We start from the raw sequence: 24,051 nt of genomic DNA, 5'->3' as shown, positions 1-24,051 counted from the left end.
GAGTTAATCTAAGTCTATCCATTTTCTTTTTACATTTGTTTTGCAGTATCTTGGTATTGGCTCAGTCCATTTTTTCTGAACATTCTCCCTTCCCAAGGAGTGAGCCCTTGAGAATTCTCTGACTAGTTGCTTGCACCAAGTTTAGGGTTACCAGATTTAGCAAACAAAAATACAGGATACCCAGTTAAATTTGAATTTCAAATAAACAAGGAATATTTTTTTAAAATATAAGTATATCCCAAATATTGCATGGGCCATAGGACACTGAACATTTGTTTACCTGAAATTCCAGTTTCACTTAGCATTCTGTTGTTTTATCTGGCAATCCTAATCAGGTTTGACACCTTTCTCAAGCTGAGCCTATCGTTTTCTCCTCCAGAAGTTGAACTCAGAGACAAGTAACTTCCTGTGGGATAGCCATCTTTTGTCCCATGATATGAAAATACGTTTGCATAGAAGAAAAAAGCTGTTATATGGAAAGCAGCACAAATGAGAGGCCATGAGACTCTATAGGTAGGGAGAACTGTCTTAGTTCCTGATAACTTGACAGTCCTGGTTCAAGTCCGCCACAGGGAGTGTGACTTGCCTTCTGTGAAATAAATTCATGGCCCTGTGATAAAAATCCCCCGTTGCTTTAGCTTAACTTAGATTGGTTTCTGTCCCTCGATACCAAGACACATTCTCTTTTCCATTTATGCTGCCTACCACCCTAGTCTCTGATGAGCCTGGAATTTTGTAAAAGCTTTTTAAACTTTTACACGACTTTGGTATCTTCTGTCTTCTTACGAGTAATCAGGTATATTCTTGCCAGATTAAATGCTTTAAAAATATCACCTTGCACTGGCTATCTCTTGTTTTATATTCTTTAATAAAATTTGCCTTCTAATTCTGGTGAAGAACAGGCACAAGATTAAGGAGTAAAAGACTGTGAAATTGGTTTATAGAAGGGAAAGGCTGCTATATATTCGAGACATACAATACCAATAAAGTTGTTAGTCCCTTTATCTGGAATTTTCTTTTCCAAATAGCTGCACATCTTCTTCCACTTCATTCAGGTCTCTGCTCAAATGTCACCTACTCAGAGATGCTATTCTGGATCATTTCATCTAATATAGTACCTTTTTTTTTTTTTTAATCACTCTATCCCCTTACCCATTTGTTTTTCTTTAAAGAACCTACCACTATCTGAGATGTTGTATACTTATTGTTTCCATCCACTAGAATGTGAGCATTGGAACTTTATCTGTTTTGTTTACTGATGCATCTGCTGTACACATTATAGTACCTGGCACATAGTAAGTGTTGAATAAATGGATGCCATGCTTGGCTGAACTGAAGTGAGAAAGATACTGATGTTAGATCTAGAAATTCAAGATATTCTATAAGAGAAGAAAAAATGTATTAAAAAACTGTAATTTATGGGCAAGGAGACATCAATAACAAAGGTTATAAAGGAAAAAGTCTTTAAGTACCTATATTGCACTAACTACCAAAATGGGAACTCAATTTGATTTGAGTCATTATAATTTAGAGATCTTAGCATATGATAGCCCTCATAGAAAACCTTTTTTGGAAAGCAGGGAAAACTACCAAGATGTGAATGTGAAAAATAAGTCCAGACATAAAGTGTACGCTCTTGATTTAAGTGGAAATGAGACCCTTTTTGTGGTTTGTAGTTAGTGACCTGTATTTTCACTTTGTGGCACTACTGGTCTCTAGAGTTTAAGAACTAGCTTTATTTTTCCATATTATTAGCAGCTGGGAGTCTTTTTGAAAAATCTAAAACTCAAGAAAAACATAAATTACAATTTTGAAATTCTACCAGTAAGAGTTATGTCTTAAACAGAAGACAAAGTGAGAATAAAATTTTTTTTGTCACTATTATAAAATAGAACAATGAAATGTACAAAGCATATAATTTAAATTTAATCTTTCATTTTCAGTTGATCTTCAATAGTTCAGAAAGTATATCAACATTGCCTGTCATGCTATTTTACATACTATACATATACATAATTAATGTTTACTGACTTAAATACCCACATTTAAAAAATCTTTGGTCAGCTACATTTTTAGTATTTTCTGAACTAGTTAGCCCTGAGTCAAGAATTTACAAATATTTTATCAGATTTATAAAAGGAGGAAGATTCTAAATTATGACTTCCACGAACCATTTACTTTTTTTGTGGAATTATAATGTGATATATTAAAAAATGGGAATGAATATCATTTTACAGCTATTACTAATAATTATATCAATAGCCTCTAAACACGGCTGTTTCAAACATTTACTTATTAACTGAAAATCATGATTCCTCCATCCCTTCCACCAAGAACATCCATACATTAGCAACATACACACACAAAATGACCTAGTTCTATATGATGAGTAAATTATTTTTCTGTATTTTCTAAATTTGAAAAATGTATTACCTCATTCTCAACAGGATCCCATTTATAATATTTACTCCACTATGTTTATGGTTTTGTGACCAATTTGAAAGGTGGTATATCATTAAAATTAGATCAAATTAGCTCCCTCAGCTCCTTACTATATCTGGTAACTGTACTAAAGAAATAGGCACTGGTTTTGAATATGGTAAGTTTCAGTTTGTGAAACAGCTGTGGGTAAGTAAAGCTATTATGCAGAGGTAAACCATAAGATGGCTAAGAGTAAACTGTCACTACTGTATAGGAAGAAGAAAAATATGTAGGAAGAAATCCATCATGCAGCAAATGTGACCCATTATTTCTAAATTTTTCAGATATTTCAAAAGTACAAGATTTAAAGGGTAGTCTTTTCTAAGACGTATAAATGACTTACTTTTAGTAATAAATATGTATTGATTTATGATGTAAGTAAGAGTAATATAGGTAATTCGGAATTAAAAAATGGAACACGTAAAGTGAGCATTTTAATATAAATCATTAGAATACATTTATATTATATATAAATCTACACATTAGAAGATACTACTGAAATTTTGCTATACAGAGTATCACTCTAGAATTCTTAAAAAAAAAAAGTCACTGGGAAGAATTAAATGATGACTGTGGAATAGATTCTCCCATTACAATACTGCTTCTGTCACTTAAAGTTTTGACAACAGTTGTAGCTGGAGACTGGAGCACTTTCCGAGAAAGCCTCATCCTTCCATCAGCTGGATCACGTCCAAAGTATTTCACCTGTGTTAAAAAAACAAATATACTTTAAAAGTTACAGCACATTGACTGATGCCTAAATTATTGGGTTGGCCAAAAAGTTCGTTCGGGGTTTTCCCTGAAATGTTAATTTAAACTTACATGGTCCAAATACAGCAATGCGTAATATTTTCACTTGTTCACTGAAATCATGGCTCAGTGCTAACTGGAGGTATATGCTAATAAATATAATTTGGTTAAGTAGTGATTATAAAAAAAGAAGAGACAGGGGATTTAGTTGCCCAATTATAATCTTCTGTTAGACTTATCTGTGCCTTATTCTCTCCGGACCAGGTGCCTATACTGGAAGAACAGTGAAAGCCATGGTCTGTGAACCTAGATAAGGGCTTCCTGAGCCTAAGTATGCTACAAACTATATAAGATTATGCTTAGATCACTCACTGTTAACACTCAAAGGACCATCTATCACACTGGAGGTTATTTGGCTTGAACACAGACATTGAAAGTCAGGGGGAAATGTGGTTGTCTTTTTACATCAGAAGGGACTTAAAAACTATCTTATACAGAGAGATTATGTTTTAGTTCTTATCTTTCTCTAGAGGCTACTTGAACAATGGGACTACAGACTAGGAATAAACCAGAAGTCTTAGTTACTCAGGTCATGGGTATCAGGAACAACTAGAACAGAATGTGGTGCAGCCAAAAAAAAACCAGACTGTCAACCACTTCTTTCATCTACTCATACAGGACTATTAAAAAGGTAAAAAAAAAGGTCGATTTTGTTATCAGAATTCTAGAACTGACATCATGGCTTTCATCAAACTCAAGAACTTTTAGCCTCAAGCAGTATAGAAGCAATTAAAGTCTCAACTCCTCAAATACCTTATACCTAATACTCTGCATAGCCATCCCTGACTGGCTCATGTATTTTTAAAAGCTCTAAAGGGGACTACTGTCCTAACTAACCCGTAAGCTCCTTGAAGGAAAGAATTGTATCTAAATCCCTAATGAGTCTGTTTTAAGCAACCCTAAAGTTAAAAAAGAAGCACAGCATATAAATAATATAAATCACAGATGTTGATTTGATTCTTTCAGCTTATTTGAAGAAACAAATAATTGAAACTTCAAGTATAATTTACAACTTTAAGGCTAAAAGGTTGAATACAAGTACCTGAATTTCTTGGCCAACTTCTAAACCTAAAGCAGTGGGATGTTTAATCTGAAAGAGAACGTGTTAATCTATTAGTGGTCATGCATAATTACCTACTATCCATGGTAGTACACATTTTTTTTCCAAGTGGAAAACAGCTTTATTGGTTTTTCTGATTATAAAATCTGTTAATTATAAAGATTTAAAATAATACAGAAGTATTCAGATGATAGTAAAAATCATCCAAAACCCCTCTGCTTGTAGATAACTAATGGTAACACTCCAATGAGTATCCCTTCAAATAGCTATTTAGTGTGTGTCTTGCATTTATAAAAATGGACCTTACTGAGCTTGTTGTTTTATAGTATGTAGATTTTTATTCAATAATATGTTGAGATCTTTTCATATTAATAAATGAAGCATTATAATTGAATATTCAAATTAAATTATTTGTTTAACCAATCCCCTAAAGATGGTCATTTAATTTATTTTAAATTCCAGTGTTGCAAATGTTAATAATCAGTGAATCTAGGTGAAAGGTATATGGGTGTTCGGTCTATTATTTTTTCAACTTTTCTGTAGGTTTAAAAAGTTTCCAAATACAAAGTTGAGGGAAAATAAACTGCAGTGTTGCAGTGATTATATATTCATATAGTCTATCCTCTCAGAACAAAGTATGAGAGGAACTTTGTGGTGGAACTTCTAGGTCCAAAGGTAATTGTATATTTACCAAACACTCTCCAAAAAGTTTGCCCCACTTTACATTCCTATCAGCAGTGTATGACAATGTCCATTTTTTCTCTACACTCTTATTTATGCACATTGGGAATTTTCAACTATCTGAAAAGTTGAAAAATGGTAACTTGGCTTTATTTGCGTTTTAAAAAATTGCTGTTGATACTGAATATCTTGGTTAGCTTAAAAAAAACAACAAACAGTTTTTCCATGTTCTTTGTTCATTTTCCTATTGATATTCATCTTTCTTACTGACCTACACAAGCCCTTTGTATATGAAGCCTCTGTCATATAAGCAGTTTTTCCCCTAAGTTGCTGCTTGTCTTTCAAACTTACTGTAATTTTGCCATAATTTAAAAATATCATGGGGTCAAATTTTATCACTTTACTTACATTTTTGGCTTTGATATCATGCTGAGAAAGATTTTCCCAGTCCCAAGATTATTAAATATGCATATTTTCTTCTAGTGTCCTTCCTCAACCCTCACCCCTCCCGATGCCCAGATTTTCTTCTTCTGCCCTCACTGCCTTAAAAAGAAAAGTTTTCTTTTTTATATTTAGCTCCTTGATCCAAATGGGATTTTGGTATAAAAAGAGGAAAGATCCTGTTTTATGATAACTAGCTGTACCAATATGATTTATTGAATAATCTTTGTTTCTTCACTGACTAAAAATGTAACTTCTAGTATGTATTATACTCTTATGTATATAACTGAGTTTATTTCTGGTCTCTATTTTCTGTTGTTTATTTCTGGGCCAGTAATACTGTTTTATCCTGTATTACTTTATAATATTTGGTAAAACAGACCTATTCTTTCTCTGCCCCCATAGTATTCTTGAATGGTTTCATATTGGTTTCATAATGGTCTTCCAAATGTATAGACTACAACAAAGACTAAGAATATCCTAAGAATTATCTTTCCATGATTGACTGGTCAGGAAAATTGGGAAAACAGGGCTGTAACTAGATATTTTTACTAACTGCTATGTGTTAACTCTAGAGGCTATTGTACCTTAAAACACTCAAGAATGTTTTTATTCCATCATGGAAAGAGAAATATTATCTGGTAAACAGTGTAAAACAGCAGTATCTCTGTCTTTTTGGTTTTGTTTTTGTATTTAGGCTAGTAGTGGACAAGATGTACAATCCTCATCAACCTAGGTAATTTCACTATGGTTATTTTAAGGCAGTTTTTAAAATAATCAACTATGCCTTTCTTGTTTTTACCTTTCGTTGATCAAGTTGTGTGTTATGAAGTAGTACTGCAGTCATATTTGGATATAGTTTAACCATTACTCCAGTGTCTCTATGAAAAGGAAATAAGCCTGATTAGAGCAATAAGTAACTCTATTATCTACCGATAATTAAACTGTGATTATGTTTTCATAGGAGAACAAAGTAAAAAAACACATAAAAACCCCTCTCCAGTACATGTTTTTGTAACTATAAAAAGTATCTAAGAGGGATACTTATTTTTCCAATTGAAAATACACTTTATATTTAAATACTTATAGATCAAAGGACAGAGAAAAGATAAAGGAAAAAATATGCTGGTTAAAGCTTTTGGAATATATATTCTTTTATATTTCTCTTCATAATATTTTCCAAAAAGTTTTGAAATGACACTAAATATTTTAAAATAAGTGTAGAATTATCATCAACCTATTAAGGAGTGATTTAAGGAAGGGGGTTACATAAAATGGCATACTTATTTCATTAAAAAATTTATCTTCCTTTTTTTCTTTAATCTACTAAAATAAACCATCTCATTTCTTAGTTTTCACCTGTGATATTAAACAAATTATCCCATTGCCTTTTATAATTCATTTCAAATAGTTCTGAACATGCATGCTACATCTGATAATTTTTTTTTCTTAAAAAGGGAATTTTCTGACTCAGAAAATGCAATCTTTTTAGCTGCTGAAAAAATGATTTGAGGTTGAAACTGGCATTTAAAAAAAGTGCACTACTTAGGCCTTAAGTAGTACTATCTTTAAAACAGACAAACAAGAAACTACCAAAAAAAAAAAAAAAAAAGAAAAAGGAAATATTGCTAAGTCTATTTGGGGCTTGTTTACTGTTTATTGGGAAGATTAAAATGGTGGGAAATTTGGTTAAAGAAGACAATTCAGTTAGAAGAATGTATTAGTATAATTATAATCACAGAACCATGTTAGTGAAAATCTACAAACTGGTGCAGAAAATAAATTTTATGTTAAAAATAAATAATGATTATATGGTAATTGACATATAATCTAAACATCTTACAATTTCAAAGTAAATAATGCAAATGTGAAGTTAACATGAGCTTGTAATATAAATCTTATAAAAACCAGCACAGCATTTTAGTTGATATTACCTGATTTCAGTTATTGTGGCGGTATATACTGCTCCAAATTCTAATTGCTGCTCTTGCTGTAAGTGCAAAATAAGCCGTAAGATTCAAAAAGAGAACAGCAACAAAAAGTAGAAAAAAACTGACTATTAAAAGATCTATTCTTACATCATCTTTGCAGATTTCGGTAATGAAGTCTCTTGCTTCATGCATGGCACTGGGTGTTGGTGCAAATATAGAAAATGTTTCTTCGTCCACCTGACTAATAGTTACTCCTTTAAAAAAAATAATTTTATATATTAAAGTTAACTTGCTCATTCTATTGGAGAATAGTCATAAAAGTAGATGTGAGAGCAGGGGAATGACCTGGAAGTAGCTGGGCAGGGTTGTGCTATGCTTAATCACTGCTTTAGAAATGAAGGGATTCATTTACCAACAAATACACACTGCACACCTACTATGTATCCAACACTGTGCTAGGCCCTGGGGATACAACAGTGAGCCAATGTCCCTACTTTCTGGGAGCCCACAATCTGGTGGGAGAAAGCATGTAAGTTCTTATTTTGGAGAGTTTGGTTTTGCACTCTTAATTATGAGAAGAAACTATACTAGAACCCTTTCCTCACCTTTCTTCTTTCTCCCTCTTACTCTTTAGAGTGGTGAACAGATGGATGAGGGACAAAATCATGTCCGTTTCTCAATCTTGAGAACTGCCCAAGGTGACTCTACTTCTCGCTCTCCTTCAGTAACCTCAAATCTGGTAAGTACTATGTAACCCAAAGATTGATTCCAGAAAAAAACAAATTGTAAAGCATACTACTTCTACACATACCCTTTAAATAAGAGTCTAAATAAATAAGACTAAGTGAAAAATAGCAGAACTCATAATAAGAAAAATTAAAGCAAAACTCCTCTAAAGTGAAAAAGTAATTTTTCTAAATGTTTGATTTTAAAATGTTGAAGAAAAACTGATGAATTCTAAGTCAGTCTTCTTGAATATAAAGATGATCGTTTGCTAATTTATTATGAGGCATACATAGAAAACTTACAGTAAAGACATGTCAGCGTTACATCCTTTTTTCATCTCATTGAGATGTCAATGTTATATCTGTCTCTCATTTCTCAAACATATTTTTTGAGAAACACAATAGAGGTGAAATGGCAAACTTACCTGACCTAGCATTAAATAAAAAATCCCAAACGTCATACAACTCTTACCTGTTTCAGCTTGAAGTTTTTTTAAATGATATCCACCTGGTCCAATAAATTTTGCTCGTTTTGATAATGGAACCTGAACAGTTTCTGAAATGTAGTACAGACAAAAATATAAATTATTTAAATATATATATATATATATACACACATACACACACACACACATATATTTATGAACCTAAAACATGTACTGGTCACTCAAGACTTGGTCTAGACACATGTAAAAATATTTCAGCATGAAATATAGAAAAACAATTTGCTATGTGACTAAAAACAATTCTAACATCTAAGAATATCCCCTCAAATTTAAAGTATTTTAACTATAAAAGCATTTGACTTTTTTGTTTTGTGTATGGATTTTAAAAAAATTTTAAATACCAATGTACTTTCATATGTTTACCTTATCATGAAATCAGTAATTTTAATGTATTACCTACAACAGGTCCATTTTCTTTTCTAGATGCTCGAGGTTTTGAAATAGTTTTGTTCATAATCTGTAATATCTCCTTCTTTGCCACTTGAAGAGATAAAAACATAATAAAATTATAACTGTATAAAATAAATGTGATCAGATATAGCAGTATTAGTTTTATGAAGTAGGATCCAAACTCTTTAGCTTAATAATCAAAGTTCTTTACATCCCAATTACCTTAACAATTCTACTTGTATTCCCTTCTCCAGTCCTATCTCGGAGAGTCCTTTTGTAAAAACTGAATTTTCACTGGTTTTCCACATTCATGATTAGTCATGTACCCAGTAACTTAATACTTTTTGATCTAGGTTGTTACATTAAATTTCATTTTCTAAAGCAGTATTTTATAATAAGCCTATTTTTAATAATAAGCCTAATGGGAATTATAGTTCCCATTAACACAAAGACAATGAAAAAAGGAGAATCAGGCACACTGGCTTGGCTTACCTGAGGCTTGCTGAATGGCCTCCATTACAATTTTTATTGGTATTCCAGGTAATTTAATGTCAGCCTAATATGGAAAAGCCGAAAATTTATGTAAATATTGATTTATGACCTTATTTAAATATTTTAAAGTGAAACAAAATGGGTTTTAAAATACCTGTAATGCAGTTATTCCCTTAGTAGTGCCGGCTATCTTGAAATCCATGTCACCATGGTAATCTTCAATCCCCTTAAAGAATTTAACAAATTATGATATAATTTTAAACAAAAGTGAAATTCACCCATAGTCACTGTAGAGGAATTTTTAAAAATAGCTTTATAAGTAAACCATGTCCTTTAGGATTATACACAAAAAAATACCTGTATATTAACTACTGCTTTCAATTTGTGGCTTTTTAAGTTATAAATATTTCATTAGAAAATCACTTTATTTTCAGATCATGTTCCCCCCCATAAATGCATAAGGATTAATTTATGATCATCCTAAAGTGAGCCATTATGGATACTTATACTGTAATATTTATTTTTAACTCACATTCTGTAAAATCCAAGGCAAATATGCAGAAGAGGAAAGTAAGAACAAGGACTTCTATTTCTCCAGCACTAGCATTCTTCTAAGCACACTATGCTTGTAAAGTGTGTATAATCTTCACCATTAAATATCTGAAAATGTGAATATACTTGCCAGAATATCTGTCAGCAAACGATAATCTTCTATTTCACCCTTGTCAGGATTGTTTTTGGTGACCAATCCTATCGCCACACCTGCGACAGCAGATGAAATTGGAACTCCTATAATTGAGAAAGAGAACTTGTGTGCAGTGTGTACATCCGCCTAACATAGGTTATTCATCTTATTTTGACATTGGATGGTGTTCTAAATTGACAGTTACCAAAACTAAGTTAGAGTACAGGTCTTAATAAATCATATGACTATCTCCTTTCCTCTTTAACATATAATAAAAGCTCCTTAACATAATTCTAATTTTGTTCTCAGCAAAAACCTCTCTAATAATAGCAAACTTAACTCTTAAAGTAATCCATTTCTTTGCCCTTTGCTTTTGGTGCCTTATTTTTTTTTTTTTTGAAAAGTAATCATGTATTTGTTAAATCGTTCCAGCCTGAGCCCTTTAGTCCACCTTCCCGTGACAGACACTATTAGATTTTTTGTATATCCTCCCAGAAAATTATACTGAGGGAGTAAAAATGTGAGTGTAATCTTTTCTTTACTTTACCTTATTCTTTTGAATGGCTGCAGAGTACTCCCTGTATGTGTTTATAAGCTATACAATAGAAGTGCGGTTACTGAGTCAAAGGGTGTGTGAATTTACATTTGTTATAGTGTCAAACTGTCTTCCACAGTGTGTAGCATTTTATACTTTTACCAGCAGTATATGACGGTACCTGCTATTCTATATTCTTGTTAATTTTTGTCAAATCTTTTGACCTTTGCCATCTGAATGATAAAGATGGCAGCTTATTGTTTTTAACTTGATTTCTGTTTGAGTGAAGTTGAACTTTTTTCATGTTTTTAAACCATTTATTTCTTTTTCTGTGAACTGCCTATTCATGGCCTTCAACCATTTTTTTACGTGGTTGTTAGTCTTTTTCTTATTGATTTGTAAGAGCTCTTTTAATATGGACAGATCTTTGTTATATAGAATATTATGGTAAATAAAATATAAATATGAAATGTAATATAAAATATTATTTTCTAGTTTGTTGACTTTATTGTAATTTTTTTTTTTTCTGTAGAGGATTTTATATGCAATCATGGTTCCTGGATTTTGCTTAGAAAGTTTGTTTTTTTTTCTGGCTGTGCCCTGTGGCTTGTGGGATCTTAGCTTCCTGACCAGAGATTGAACCCCAGGCCACTGTAGTGAAAGCACTGAGTCCTAACCACTGGACTTCGGGGGAATTCCCTAGAAAGGTTTTTTTCTCTGTTCAAGATTTTCATAAAATCTTCCTTTTTTAATTAAAAAAAAAAGTTTAAAGTTTTGATCACTTGGAACTTATTTGGTATAAAGGAGTGTGACAGAGACCTCATTTCATATTCTCTAAGCAATCTCACATATGCCCAGTTTTAACTGTCACCTACAACGTTGATGACTTACAAATCTATCCCTCCTGCCTAGTTCTCTTTGCTAAACCCTGGATCTGTATAGCCAATCTGCCTATTGGACATCTCCAGCTAAATGTCCCCAACACATCTTAAATATATATATACAATTATATTCAAAATTTAATCACCCCCAAATAAATCCCTTCTCTCCTGCATTCCCTGTCTTGTTTGAAAGCAATAAGACACTCATACTAGAATCAACACGTCTTTCCTCATTTCCTGTACACTATCAAGTCACAAAGATCTGATTAGTTTATCCTCTAAATTAAAAAAAAAAATTGTCCTGGATTCTGAAATATCCATTTTGACTCCTTTATTCCAAGTCCACATTATTTCTTGCCCTGGCAGCAGTTTCCCTGTCCAGTTTTTTAGATTTTAGTAACCGCACCCGCACCCCAGCTCCTGTTCTCTCCCACCACATCCCCTAGGGCTCTCATGTAAGCTAGGAAAAACTACCCCCAAAAGAAAAAAAGCAGATTCGCATCATGCCACTCTTCTCCATAAAATCCTTCAAATTCCCTATTACCTGATTCCAGGAATTTTTTATTTAAGTTCTGTGGTCAAAAAAGTTTGGGAAATAGTACATATCCTGCTCCTAGAGATTCAATATTCACATTAACATATTTAAGTTTATTTAAACCATATTAAACACACTTGCTTAACCCTGTGCAAACCTACTTTAGAACTCATTTTTTTTCCACAGTATACAATAATCAACATCCTGTTGTACTCTATTTTATGGAATACTGAGTTGGGAGATACTAGCTTTAAAAGTTCAAACTCCTTAATGTAATAATGATCTTTGAAATCTGGTCCCAGTTTATTACATCATCACTTCTTTCAAATACATTTCAGGAACACACTATACTGTTTCATAACTTTGCGTATGTTGTTCCTTTCACATGAAATACGGGCCCTGCTGATAATATGCCTGGTCAACAACCACTCAACCTTTAAACCCAGATGAAATGTCGCTGTCTCTATGAAGCCAATTATGTTCAACCTAGTTCTTCATCCATATTGTACATATTTGTATTATCTCTTTGATATGTTAGTATCTTTATCTTTGTTTTTGTTCCTGAAAATTTTTTAAAAACTGGGTACCATTTGTATCCCTGGAGCATAGACAGTGTCTGATGTAGGACATGGCAAGCACTCGTGTTTGAATCAAATACCATTTGTTGGCTCTTCTCACAGAATTTGACATTTATTCTTGTCAAATTTTTTTTCTATTTGGCTCCATATTTTTTTATCTTGTCAACATTTTTTTAGAGAGATTAAAAACTGTCATTTAACATATCAGTCACATACTCCTTTTTATCAGTATCCTTTTTATTGGAAGGCCAGTGTCCTTAGTCAAGTCAATAACAAAAAACATTGAAGGGGACAGGGTTTAGGATGGAGCAGCTTCAAGTATTCTACTTGAGACCCCTCTCCAACCTACCCATCAGATTATCCAGTCCTGGCTGCTCATCCTTCAACCAGTTATAAATGGTATACTTATTACCCGTTCGCAATTTCTGCATCATTTACTGCCAAGGTCATTAACTGCCAAGGTGAACTCTAGACACACTGCACAAGCAGCACCCTCCCTCTCTACTCTAAACCTAGTAATATTTTCAAAAACAGAAAATGAGTTTACTATGGCATGACTTATTTTAAATGAGTCTCTTCTGGTTCTTTTCTTAAAATACTTATACACTGTTCTTTTACCATTTAAGAGTCTTACCAAGGGTCACTGTCAAGTTCACTGGGTTATACTTTACAGAAAATACATTTCTTATTTTTCAAAGTAAGAATTCTTTGTGTCGTTGGTATACTAATCTCCATGATTTCTCCAATACTGCCAAATTGGTTCAGTTATCTTATGATGAAGTTCTCATCATTACTTAGGATGGGTTTTTGTCTAGACCTAACGATCTGAATTCATTTAAAGCAGTTAAAGACTCTCTTATGAGCTTTTATTTTATCTTTCAGTTCACCTTTTTCAGGATTTGTTCTGTGTTTTCCAATATGAGATTATAAGAGTGATGAATGCAACCTCCATGAGGACAGGAACTTTGTTTTGTTTACCACTGTGTCCAAGAGCTTAGATCAGTGCTTGGCACACAGGTAGCATACAATAAAGATTTGTTGAATGAATGTATGAAGGTGAAAATAGAAATGGTATTTTACCAGCTACCTTAAATATCAGATTATGTTTTCCTTCCACTGAACACAACTAGAAAAGTGCCTTTAATTGGCTTTAGCTTATTTGCTTTGGCTTAAGTTTTAATCTTTTTAGAAATGGTATTATACATTATACCATTCTTTCATTTCATCCTTTCTATCCTTCTGTTTTTCTGTACTGTAAATGTATGAACTTATAGGGAACTCTTTGTGTGGCCTCTTGAGTGTCTTTAGTTTCCTTTTCTCTTCTTGAATAGCATCATTGGTGACTGGCAGATACTGTTTTCAGAGTCTCTTAACATGTTGCCTCTTTCCCTTTTGGTGTTTCAGATCCAGAGATTATACTGAATCACTTGCAGTCTTCCTTCTTATCCTGAAGTTCTGTGTACTCTTCTGTGAGTGGCATTGTTCTTTTCAGGGCTTGCATAAATCAACTGAAAGACTACATAGTTACTTTCCTTTATGGGTCCTAATACTCCTGCTTGCTAATCCAAACTTCCTTAGTGAATGGAATCAATTGCACAGTTCTCAGAAAGCCTGCGGTGTCACCAAGTAAATAATTTCAGTGTATTGCTTTTAGCCAAGAATAAGAATTCCAGCAGATACCTGTATAGTTGAAGCTGTACTTTGTAACTATCTTCCTTCTGGCCAGGTTTGGTAATCTGTAATCTGACTTCTTCAAGTCTTACTAAAATTCAATTTAAAAAAATCCTGTATTTTATACTAATCAAGTATATGTATGTAAATAAGCTTTGGTAGTTTTGAGTCATAACTCTTTTACCTGCATCCATTAAAGCTAAACTTCCACCACATGCAGATGCCATAGAAGATGATCCTATACAAAGAAAGAAATAAAAATACTTGCTTTAATACTGATTTTTGTTAAATGTAGAATATTGCTACTACTGGTTATTTCCTTATAAATACTCATTTATAATTTAAATATTCAATATTCTTTCCTTCCTTCTTTTTAAAAGCATTTAAGGCAACCTTTCCTAAACCACAAACTGCAGAGCTGCACAGTCCAATATGATAGCCATTAGCAACATGTGGCCACTAAATTTAAATTATTTGAAATAAATTCAGTCCCTCAGCTGGACAGCACAGAGAGGGAGAATTTCTGTCACTACAGAAAGTTCTACTGGATAGCAGTGCTAGAGATTCTGATTCTAAGAAACCTACCAGAAAAAACAGCATGCCTCTTCTGTTGCTTAATGAGAAGGCAGTTAAAGATACCGGGCTATAGCTCTCTCACTGGACCATTAGCTATAGCCTAGTCACACCCAGTAGAGAACAGAAAGTCTCTAGTTTAAACACCTTTGGTGTTTTTTTAAAAATATCTATGAACATCTGATCTATGTCTGCTACATGTTTGAGAACCACATGCTCTTTCTGCCTTTAATGATTATATCACCTTTCCTTGATCTGTGGACTGATTTTTAATTTAAATTTGGCTTTTTGGGAATTCCCTGGCATTCCAGAGATTAGGACTCCGTGCTCTCTCACTGCCGAGGGCCCGGGATCAATCCCTGGTTGGGGAACTAAAATCCCACAAGCCGCACAGCCCTGCCAGGAAAAAAAAAAAAAAAAAAGAATTTCCTTTGAAACAAAAAATAAATTTGACCTTTTAGCCCAGTCTCTCTCTGTGATATCTACTTATATCTGTGATATATGACAGGTATTCCCTGCTTAATGGCTCACTATATATTTTTCCCTTCCTCTCTCCAAGCTGGCCTTGCTCTGTGGCTTGTTTATAAAAATAAAACAAATAACCCAAACTGGATCTATTGTAAAAGACACATAAAGAGAAATATTTGTTTTATATTATATTGTTTTCAAAAGAGCTCATTAGTGAAGAACAGAGATTCAGATAAGTATATGATTAAACACATTTTTCTCTTGCAGTGGGTTGGGTACTGTAGTAATAAATGTAATGTAACATTATTTATGAAAAGCTAAAACTATAACAGGGAGTCTGTTCTTTTTGACTAGGAAAAATATATTTCAAAACCATACCATTTGACTCTAGTACTTCAGATGTGACTCTTATGGTGAAAGGAAAATCTTTAGGAATAACAGGATACAAAGCTCTCTCAGCAAGCGCACCTAAATCAGAATAGAAAATAATAAGCAAAAAAAATATGCTAAGTCTCTGTAAGAATACCATGTACATATACAGATTTGTACTTACCGTGCCCAAGTTCTCTTCTATTTACACCAGTGACTTTGCCAATTTCATTAGTTGCGTAGGGAGGAAACTTAAAAACAAAAACCACGTACATATACAAATGACATGGAAAGATATCCCATATACATAATAAGTTACAAAACAGTAGAATCTCATTTTTGTTAATAAAAAAGTACATTCATATACACACAGAAAATGTCTGGACATCTAAAACATATACCAAATTGCTAAAAGTAGCTATTTCTAGTGTTTATGTGACCTGCGGTGGGAAATGGATGGTTATGGGGATTTACACCACAAATTTCTATAATGTTTAAATTGTTAACAATAACAAAATACTTTACTTTTGTAATACAAGAAATGTACGTATTTTTAAAAAATGCATATTGAGGCAACAGATCTTTTTCAATAAGGGTTTTACCTTAGCCAGGGGTTGCAAACCATTTTATTTGATCAATATATCGTCTTAAAAGAATGTGAACTAGTTGCAGTCATTTAAAAAATTGAGAAATTTCCCATAAAATCTGGAATGTTTTTAAAAAGGAGAGATGGAACATGAATCTGATAAAGCCTCTGGATCTAGCAGTCAATTTGCAGGAGACAGAAACAGAGAGGAACGTGCTGAACTGCACCATGAGTGCAATCAGCAGCACCCAGACTGTGGGGAGCACTACAGGTCAGATGGCTCTGCGGCCTCAACAGGGAGACTGTAAAGAAAAGAATGTGATAGAGGAGAGACCTATAGATTAAAAGAGACAAAGAGATACCAAATTTTAAAAAAAATGGACCAGACTACACTATAGTACCTAGGGATATGCAATAAAAATCCAAGGAAGTGATTACTATAAAACTTAGGAGAGTAGTTATTTTCAGGGGAAGAAGGGTATTAAGACTGGGATGAAAAACATGGAGGAGCTTCTGGGGTGACTGGCAACATTCTATACTGTGACTTGGGTGGTGGTTACAAGGGTGTCTGTCTTATAAAAACCCATTAAGTCATCCTTTGTTTTATATGGTTTTCAGTATCTGTATTTTATGATAAAAAGGTTTTTAAAAAATGGGACAATACAGCAATAACGGCCCATATCTTTCTCTTGCCCCCGCTCTCACCTCTTTCCCTAATAATCAGCTAGAGCTGCATTTTTCACAGGTGCCCTTTTTTAAAGATTGCCATGTGCTCTTCAGCTCTTGACAAAGGATGTGCCTTATCAATTACTATTCCTCTGTGGCTTCTGTAGCATGTTTATATCCAAAACAGAATATTGGGACTTAAAACCTGTGAGAATCTCCAGGTTTATGGATATTCTCTAGCATATTTTTTTTTACATGAAATGTTTTCTATTAACTATAGCAGATTCAACAAAACTGAGATGTTGGGATTCTGGGCAATCAACCATGGCCACTCAAAAGACCTGCTATGTTACACTAGCCCCCCAGCATGTATGCTTCAAATACTAAAACTAAAGTGCTATATGGTTGTGTTGTATCTGGTCCCTTAGGATTACTTTTGAATAAAGTCAATCCCAAACTCAATTATATGTAATGATTTCATATAAAGTAGTTTAACATTAAATACCTCAGTTCTTTTACTACTAATCAAATGCGTAAAAATATGAACATTTAAATGAACTAAAGGGAGATGGTGATTTGTCAGTTGAGGTATTTGAAAAGCCCCACTTGTCTGAAACACATGTGAACAGTTACAACTCTTTCTTGACCAATACAGTACTCTCTACTATACTTTAACTTTTATGTATGACTCAGACAGAAAGCTGTTGGTTGGAAAGCTACTACTTGTCTCTCTAAATCCCTTCTGTAAGCAATAAAGTAACAGTGATAGACATATGATAAAACTAGCATAGTAAAATGTTAATGGTAGAACCTAGGTAGTAGATATACTGGTATCTACTGTAAAATTCTTTCAACTTTGCTGTATTCTGGAAATCTTTCATAATAAAATATTGGGGAAAAATTCATCTTACCTCATAGTGAAGCATGAAATTTTTATCTTTTATCCCACTGCAAACAAAAAGCATAATATTAAAAAAAAATCACACAGATACAGGTTTATTCAATAAACAACTAAAAAAGATGTAAAGGAGATTTAAGAAACAATTGGTTATTAAGGAGAGTTGGTCTGAAATTGAATACCAGAAGAATTAGAAGGATGAATGTCAGAAACAGTATTTTTTTCTGGGGCTTCTGAATGAATTCTACACAGATTTAAGAAAACAATTTTGCTTAAAATAAAGCACTTAGATATCCAGATTTGAATACTAAGACAACAGATGCATTTTAAAGCGTTAATACATAGTGAGAATCCTAAATATAAACACATTACTTAAATCTCAGAGTTATGATCTTCCTCCCAGTCAAACATGTGAAATGAAGATCAGTAACTGAAATGATATAGCTGAGAGCAATCAGGAGATCTGACAAGCAAAGATTTTTTTCAGGGTTTGAAAAGAGAACTGTTATGACTGAATCTAGAATAATGGGGAGAATAAGCATGAGAAGGAACAAAATTTCTGGAAGCAGGAAACCAGATTTATTTTTAACTGAGGAAAAGACAAGCATATACAGGTTCTTGGCACAAACAGTGTCCCCTTTGAGTGGGATTACAAAACGCACCTCTTGTACAGAGGATTTAGAAAGTCCTGGGCTAGGGCTGAATCTGCACAACCATAAATTACAGCCTTGGGGAAAGAAATTCAAAAACCAGACACCTTCAGAAGACTAAAGGAATCATAGGTTTAGGGGCTAGAGAGGAGGCGAGGGATCATTAGCCCAGTACCTGCACTTTATAAGATGAGGAAACCAAAGACCAGCGTGGTTCAGTGATGTGTATGCCCTTATAGACTTAGGACTAGAACACAGAGAGGTATGCTGGCCAAACCCAGTGCACACTCTTATGAAGCTGTGTTGCCTCTTAGAAGGAGTCAAAATGAAGAAGGATAGGGCAACCATGTTTTGGTCTAGATGGGAATTTAAAATACAAAGTTTAAGAGCTCCCCCACCACAAAGAATTATGATTATGATGAACATACAAGTCTTATACATACACCTGTTATTTTTATTAGGTATATGAAAAACAATTAGTGATGCTATCCTGAAGATACTGGGGATTATCGTCATCAGTTGGGCAGAAGGAAGAGGGAGGCAGAGTCCTTTGGTCTTCTGAGACCCTTAATAAAGGAAAGGGAAGCAACCCTGTTAGGCACTGAGGAAGATCTGTGGCTGTGAGTTCCAGAACTCTGATGCATAAATGCTGGTGGGGACTGTAATAGAGATTCTCATCATCTAAAATTGATCAACGTGATTTTACTGCTGACTTTTTAGGAACAGTGGAGGAAAACCAAGTATTTTTTTTTTTTTAACACAAATTCAAATGTGCTTTGGGATTAGATAAGGTTTTTTCTTTTAACAACTTCCAGATTCTTTTTGGGAACTGGGATTCTTGCTTATTATTTATTTGCTCTGTTGTTTACAATATTCAACAGAAAAACCTATCCATTCAAGATTACCCAGGAAATCTGTCCAGAGGAATGGTTTTAGAGATAATAAACTAAATGTACCCATATTAAAAAGAATTAAATGCTTTACCAAAACTTGTTCTAACAAATGAGTTAGGAGACAAATACAGCACAAAAAAACCCTTGAAATCACTATTATGTAAATAGAAAAATGAAGTACAGAGATACAGGTTTTGAGAATAATGAATAATAATATACCACATGAATTATATATTGTAACATCATAACCCAAAAACATAACTTACTTTATAGCTGTTATAATTCGGTCTGATTTAATGCTGGATTCTAATGAATCAAATGTAACAGTACATAGCACCTAAAAAAGAAGAAATAAAATTCCTCAGGCTTACAACTACTGAGCCTGCGCGTCTGGAGCCTGTGCTCCACAACAAGAGAGGCTGTGATAGTGAGAGGCCTGCGCACCATGATGAAGAGTGGCCCCCACTTGCCACAACTAGAGAAAGCCCTCGCACAGAAACGAAGACCCAACACAGCAAAAATAAATAAATAAATAAACTCCTACCCCCAACATCTTCTTTAAAAAAAAAAAAAATTCCTCAGGCTTTAATTTACTAACAACGAAGATAAAAACTAAAAACATTTGAAGAACCCACTTAGCTTTTAAAGAAATGAGATAAGTACATTCTATTCAAAGCTTGCCAAAGTACAGTAAACATTTATTCATTCCATAAACATTAGAAATTATATTACTTACACATTATAAATATTATGTGTAAATCTCAATAATCCAGAAGTCTAATATCACATAGACTACATATGTAAAGCACTAGGGAGTGCTGGGGGAGGAGGACAGGAAGAGGAATATTTTAAAACCTGACCCTAAAGGAATCCTCAATAAAGGTTCAGCCAATAAAACTAACTGCTTAAAATTGGGGGAGAAAAAAAATAAGGTTAATCTAAGAAGACTGTAGGGACATAACATAATCCAAAGACTCTACAATGTATCATTCACAACATCCAGGATACAGCCTACAAGAAAAAAAACAACAGGAAATGGGGCCCATTCTCAAGAGAAAAGAAAATGAATAGAGACTGACCCTGAGCTGATTCAGATGTTGGATTAACAGACAAGTATTTTCAATAGCTATCATAATTATATTCAAGGACATAAAAAAGAACCAACAGAAATTCTAGAACTGAAAAATAAATCATAATGGAAAGAAGATGGCAAGAGTCAGTGAACATGAAGATGGATTAGAAGAAATTGCCCACTCTACAGAACGAGGGAGGGAAAAAAGAACATAGCCTCCAGGACCTGTGGGACAATATCAAAAGGACTAAATATATGTACTTGCAACCCCAGAATGAGAGAAAAGAGAGAATAAGATAGAAAAAAAATTTGAAGAAATTACAGCTGAAATTTCTCAAGTTTGATGAAAGATACAAATTTATAGGTTTAAAGCTCAAGAAACTCTTAGTAGGACAAATAAAAGAAAACCACACTTTTCATAGTCACACTGCTGAAACCAAAGACAGAAAATCTTGAAAGCACCCAGTTGAAAACAAAAAATAACATACAGGGAACAATGATTTGAATGAGCCCTGATTTCTCATCAGAAAAAAAAGAAGAACAAAGAACCATAGACCATTTCTTTAAGTTCTGAAAGAAGAAAGCATCAACCCAGAATCTATATTCTGGCAAAAGATTCTTTGTAAAAAGATAAAGACATTTTCAGATAAATGAAAAATAAGAATTTGTTATCAGAACATCCATAGGACAATACTAAATGAAGTCCTGTCAGATTGAAGCAAAATAATACTAAATGGAAACTTGGATCTTCAGGAAGAAATAAAAAAGCATCAGAAATGGTAAATATGTGGGTCAATATAAAAGACTATCTTTTCCCTCTTCTTTAAGTATGTAACTGTTTAAAATAAAAGTTATAATGTTGCCTTGTGAAGTTACAATACATGTAGATGTAACTCATAAGACAACTACAGTATAAAGGATGGAAGGAGGGGCAAATGGACCTAAGTGGTTGCAAACTTTACTCATTTTGTGTGAAGTGAAAAAAACTAACTGTAAACAGACTATGAAAAGAATGTATACTGTATTCTCTGTAGTAACCAGTGTAAAATAACACAGAGGTATAGCTAAAAAGCAAACAGACAAATTCAAATGGAGATCTAAAAAATATTCAATTAATCTAAAAAGGCAGAAAGAATAGAAAAACAAAACACAGAGGGGCTAAACAAAAACAAATAATAAAATGAGACTAAACTCAAAAAATTAAATTGAACATTAATGGACTAAACACTCTAGTTAAAAGACAGATTGTCAGAAGGGCTAACAAAAGTATACAAAATTTAATAGTTATTTTTTAAAATTTTTATTAAAAGCCATAAAAGAAAACCCAAATCAAAGGAGCGGTACACTATATTTATTGTAAAGACTGTGATTGAAATTGTAAAAATATCATTTTTTACTCATTCCGTAAATTTAGTGCAAAACCAGTCTAAATCGTATTGGATAGAAAGATTTTTTTCAGAACTTGATGTGATACTAAAATTTAAATGAAAGAACAAATGTAACAGAAGAGCTAAGACAATTTGGGGTGGGAAGAGAAGGAAGAATAAAAAGGGATTTGCCCCTCAGATTTTAAAATATATCCCAAAACTATAATAATTAAAACAGTCTGACACTGGCCCAGGTTAACTCACAGAACAATGGAAGAGAGTATAGTTCAAACATGTATTTATAAACTTTGAATATGATAAGGTAACATTACAAATCTATGGGAAAAAAATGAATTTTTAGTAAACAGTGTTGCAAAATTGGCTCACTCTGGAGAGTTCTACTTAATACCTTGTATAGGAATAAACTCCAAGATAGATTAATAGTCTAAATTTAATAGCTAAAATTAGAAAGTTAATAGAAGAAGTAGGTGCATAATTTTGTGACTTTGGGGTAAGGGAGGATTTCTTTAAGAAGACCTCAAAAGTAAAGATTTCGGGTTCACTGTAGACATATACAGGCATACCTCATTTTACTGCATTTCACTTTATTGTGTTTAACTTTTTAATTATTTGCAGATAATGCCTTTTTTACAAATTGAAGGTTTGTGGCAACCTTGTGTCAAGCAGGTCTATCAGCACCGTTTTTCCAACAGCATTTGCTCATTTTGTGTCTTTGTGTCACATTGTGATAATTCTCAAAATTTTCAAAACCTCACCAGCAAAAAGATTATGACTTGCTGAAGGTTCAGATGATGGTTAGCATTTTTTAGCAATAAAGTATTTTTAAATTAAGGTTTGTCCATTGTTTTCTTAGATGTAATGTTATTGCCCACTTAATAGACTACAGTATAGTATAAAACAAAAATTTTATATGCACTGGGAAATCAAAAAATTTGTGTGATTTGCTTTATTGTGATAGTCACTTTATTGCAGTGGTTTGGAACTGAACTTGCAGTATCTCCAAGGTATGCTTATAGTAGACTACCACAAGCAAAGTTAAAAGACATATGGCAAAGAGGGAGATGATACATACAAATTATGTTTACTGAAAAGGATTAATATTTAAAACACATAAGAACTCAGTGAAAAACAGCAGGAAGGGCTTCCCTGGTGGCGCAGTGGTTGAGAGTCTGCCTGCCGATGCAGGGGACACGGGTTCGTGCCCCAGTCCGGGAAGATCCCACATGCCGCGGAGCGGCTGGGCCCGTGAGCCATGGCCACTGAGTCTGCGCGTCCGGAGCCTATGCTCCACAATGGGAGAGGCCACAACAGTGAGAGGCCCACGTACAGAAAAAAAAAAAAAAAAACAGCAGGAAAAAGACAGTAAACCATATTAAAAAAAGAAAAAACAAATTTGTCAAAGGATATGAGCAGATAATTCACAAAAGAGCAAACCTTAACTAGGGCTACCACTCTGCTCAACTCTAGGGACACTATCTTTGTGAAAAGAGTGCCCTGGAGGTATGCAGCCCCCCAGGGTATGGTTTATACAGTTATCATGTTAACTGGCTAGAGAAGTTCATTCCTTATCAGGAAACACAAATGAAAGCAATGACACACCACTTTGTACCCATTAGATGGGCAAACTTAGTGATTAACATAATTAAAATAAAGCATAATACCATACATGAAACAATGCATACACATATGTGTTAAATATAAGGGAATAGGTAAAGGAAAAGAATAGGACTAAGGTTCAGGCTAAATGGAGAAAAAAAGTGAGGGCCTGGCCATAGACCAACAATGCCAATATGTCATAAACTGAGGAGTATGAGTGACTTAATTTTGTGCACTTAAGATTAAAAGAAAAATGTAATAAAAATACTAGATAATTCTAGAAAATGCAAACTAATTTACAGTGACAAAAGCAGATCAGTAGTTGCCTAAGGAAAGGGAGGGGAGCAGGAAGAAGAGACTATAGAGAGGCATGAGGAAACTCTTGGGTACGTTCATTATCTTGACTGTTAAACATTTTTTAAAAATCAAAGTACTCTGAATAGATAATATATTCCATATGCTAAAAACCTACATAATGTACTTCTATTAG

General features: G+C 33.5%; 1 protein-coding gene across 7 annotated transcripts in view; it reads right to left on the bottom strand.

Annotated features, from left to right (window-relative positions):
- Window positions 1-2,885: 2,885 nt before the first annotated feature.
- PNPT1 (polyribonucleotide nucleotidyltransferase 1) overlaps window positions 2,886-24,051 on the bottom strand; it is a 39,905-nt gene continuing 18,739 nt past the window's right edge. For 6 of the 7 annotated variants that reach the window (XM_060169355.1, XM_060169356.1, XM_060169358.1 and 3 more), the window contains 15 exons: window positions 19,772-19,842; window positions 17,976-18,012; window positions 15,997-16,063; window positions 15,822-15,911; window positions 14,587-14,640; window positions 10,200-10,306; window positions 9,672-9,743; window positions 9,518-9,581; window positions 9,032-9,115; window positions 8,602-8,685; window positions 7,552-7,658; window positions 7,408-7,463; window positions 6,276-6,354; window positions 4,334-4,381; window positions 2,886-3,186 (listed from right to left, as the gene is read on the bottom strand). In XM_060169355.1, the coding sequence (XP_060025338.1) occupies window positions 3,028-3,186; window positions 4,334-4,381; window positions 6,276-6,354; window positions 7,408-7,463; window positions 7,552-7,658; window positions 8,602-8,685; window positions 9,032-9,115; window positions 9,518-9,581; window positions 9,672-9,743; window positions 10,200-10,306; window positions 14,587-14,640; window positions 15,822-15,911; window positions 15,997-16,063; window positions 17,976-18,012; window positions 19,772-19,842 (1,179 nt within the window). In that variant the 3' untranslated portion in view covers window positions 2,886-3,027. The remainder of the gene's footprint in view (window positions 3,187-4,333; window positions 4,382-6,275; window positions 6,355-7,407; window positions 7,464-7,551; window positions 7,659-8,601; window positions 8,686-9,031; window positions 9,116-9,517; window positions 9,582-9,671; window positions 9,744-10,199; window positions 10,307-14,586; window positions 14,641-15,821; window positions 15,912-15,996; window positions 16,064-17,975; window positions 18,013-19,771; window positions 19,843-24,051) is intronic. The other variant, XR_009544119.1, reaches the window with a different exon arrangement.

Source organism: Lagenorhynchus albirostris, chromosome 13 (assembly GCF_949774975.1).
Source record: "Lagenorhynchus albirostris chromosome 13, mLagAlb1.1, whole genome shotgun sequence".
In the NCBI taxonomy this organism is placed as follows: Eukaryota; Metazoa; Chordata; class Mammalia; order Artiodactyla; family Delphinidae; genus Lagenorhynchus; species Lagenorhynchus albirostris.
The sequence above is the reverse complement of the archived record's forward strand: the minus strand, read 5'-3'. Positions and strand labels throughout refer to the sequence as shown.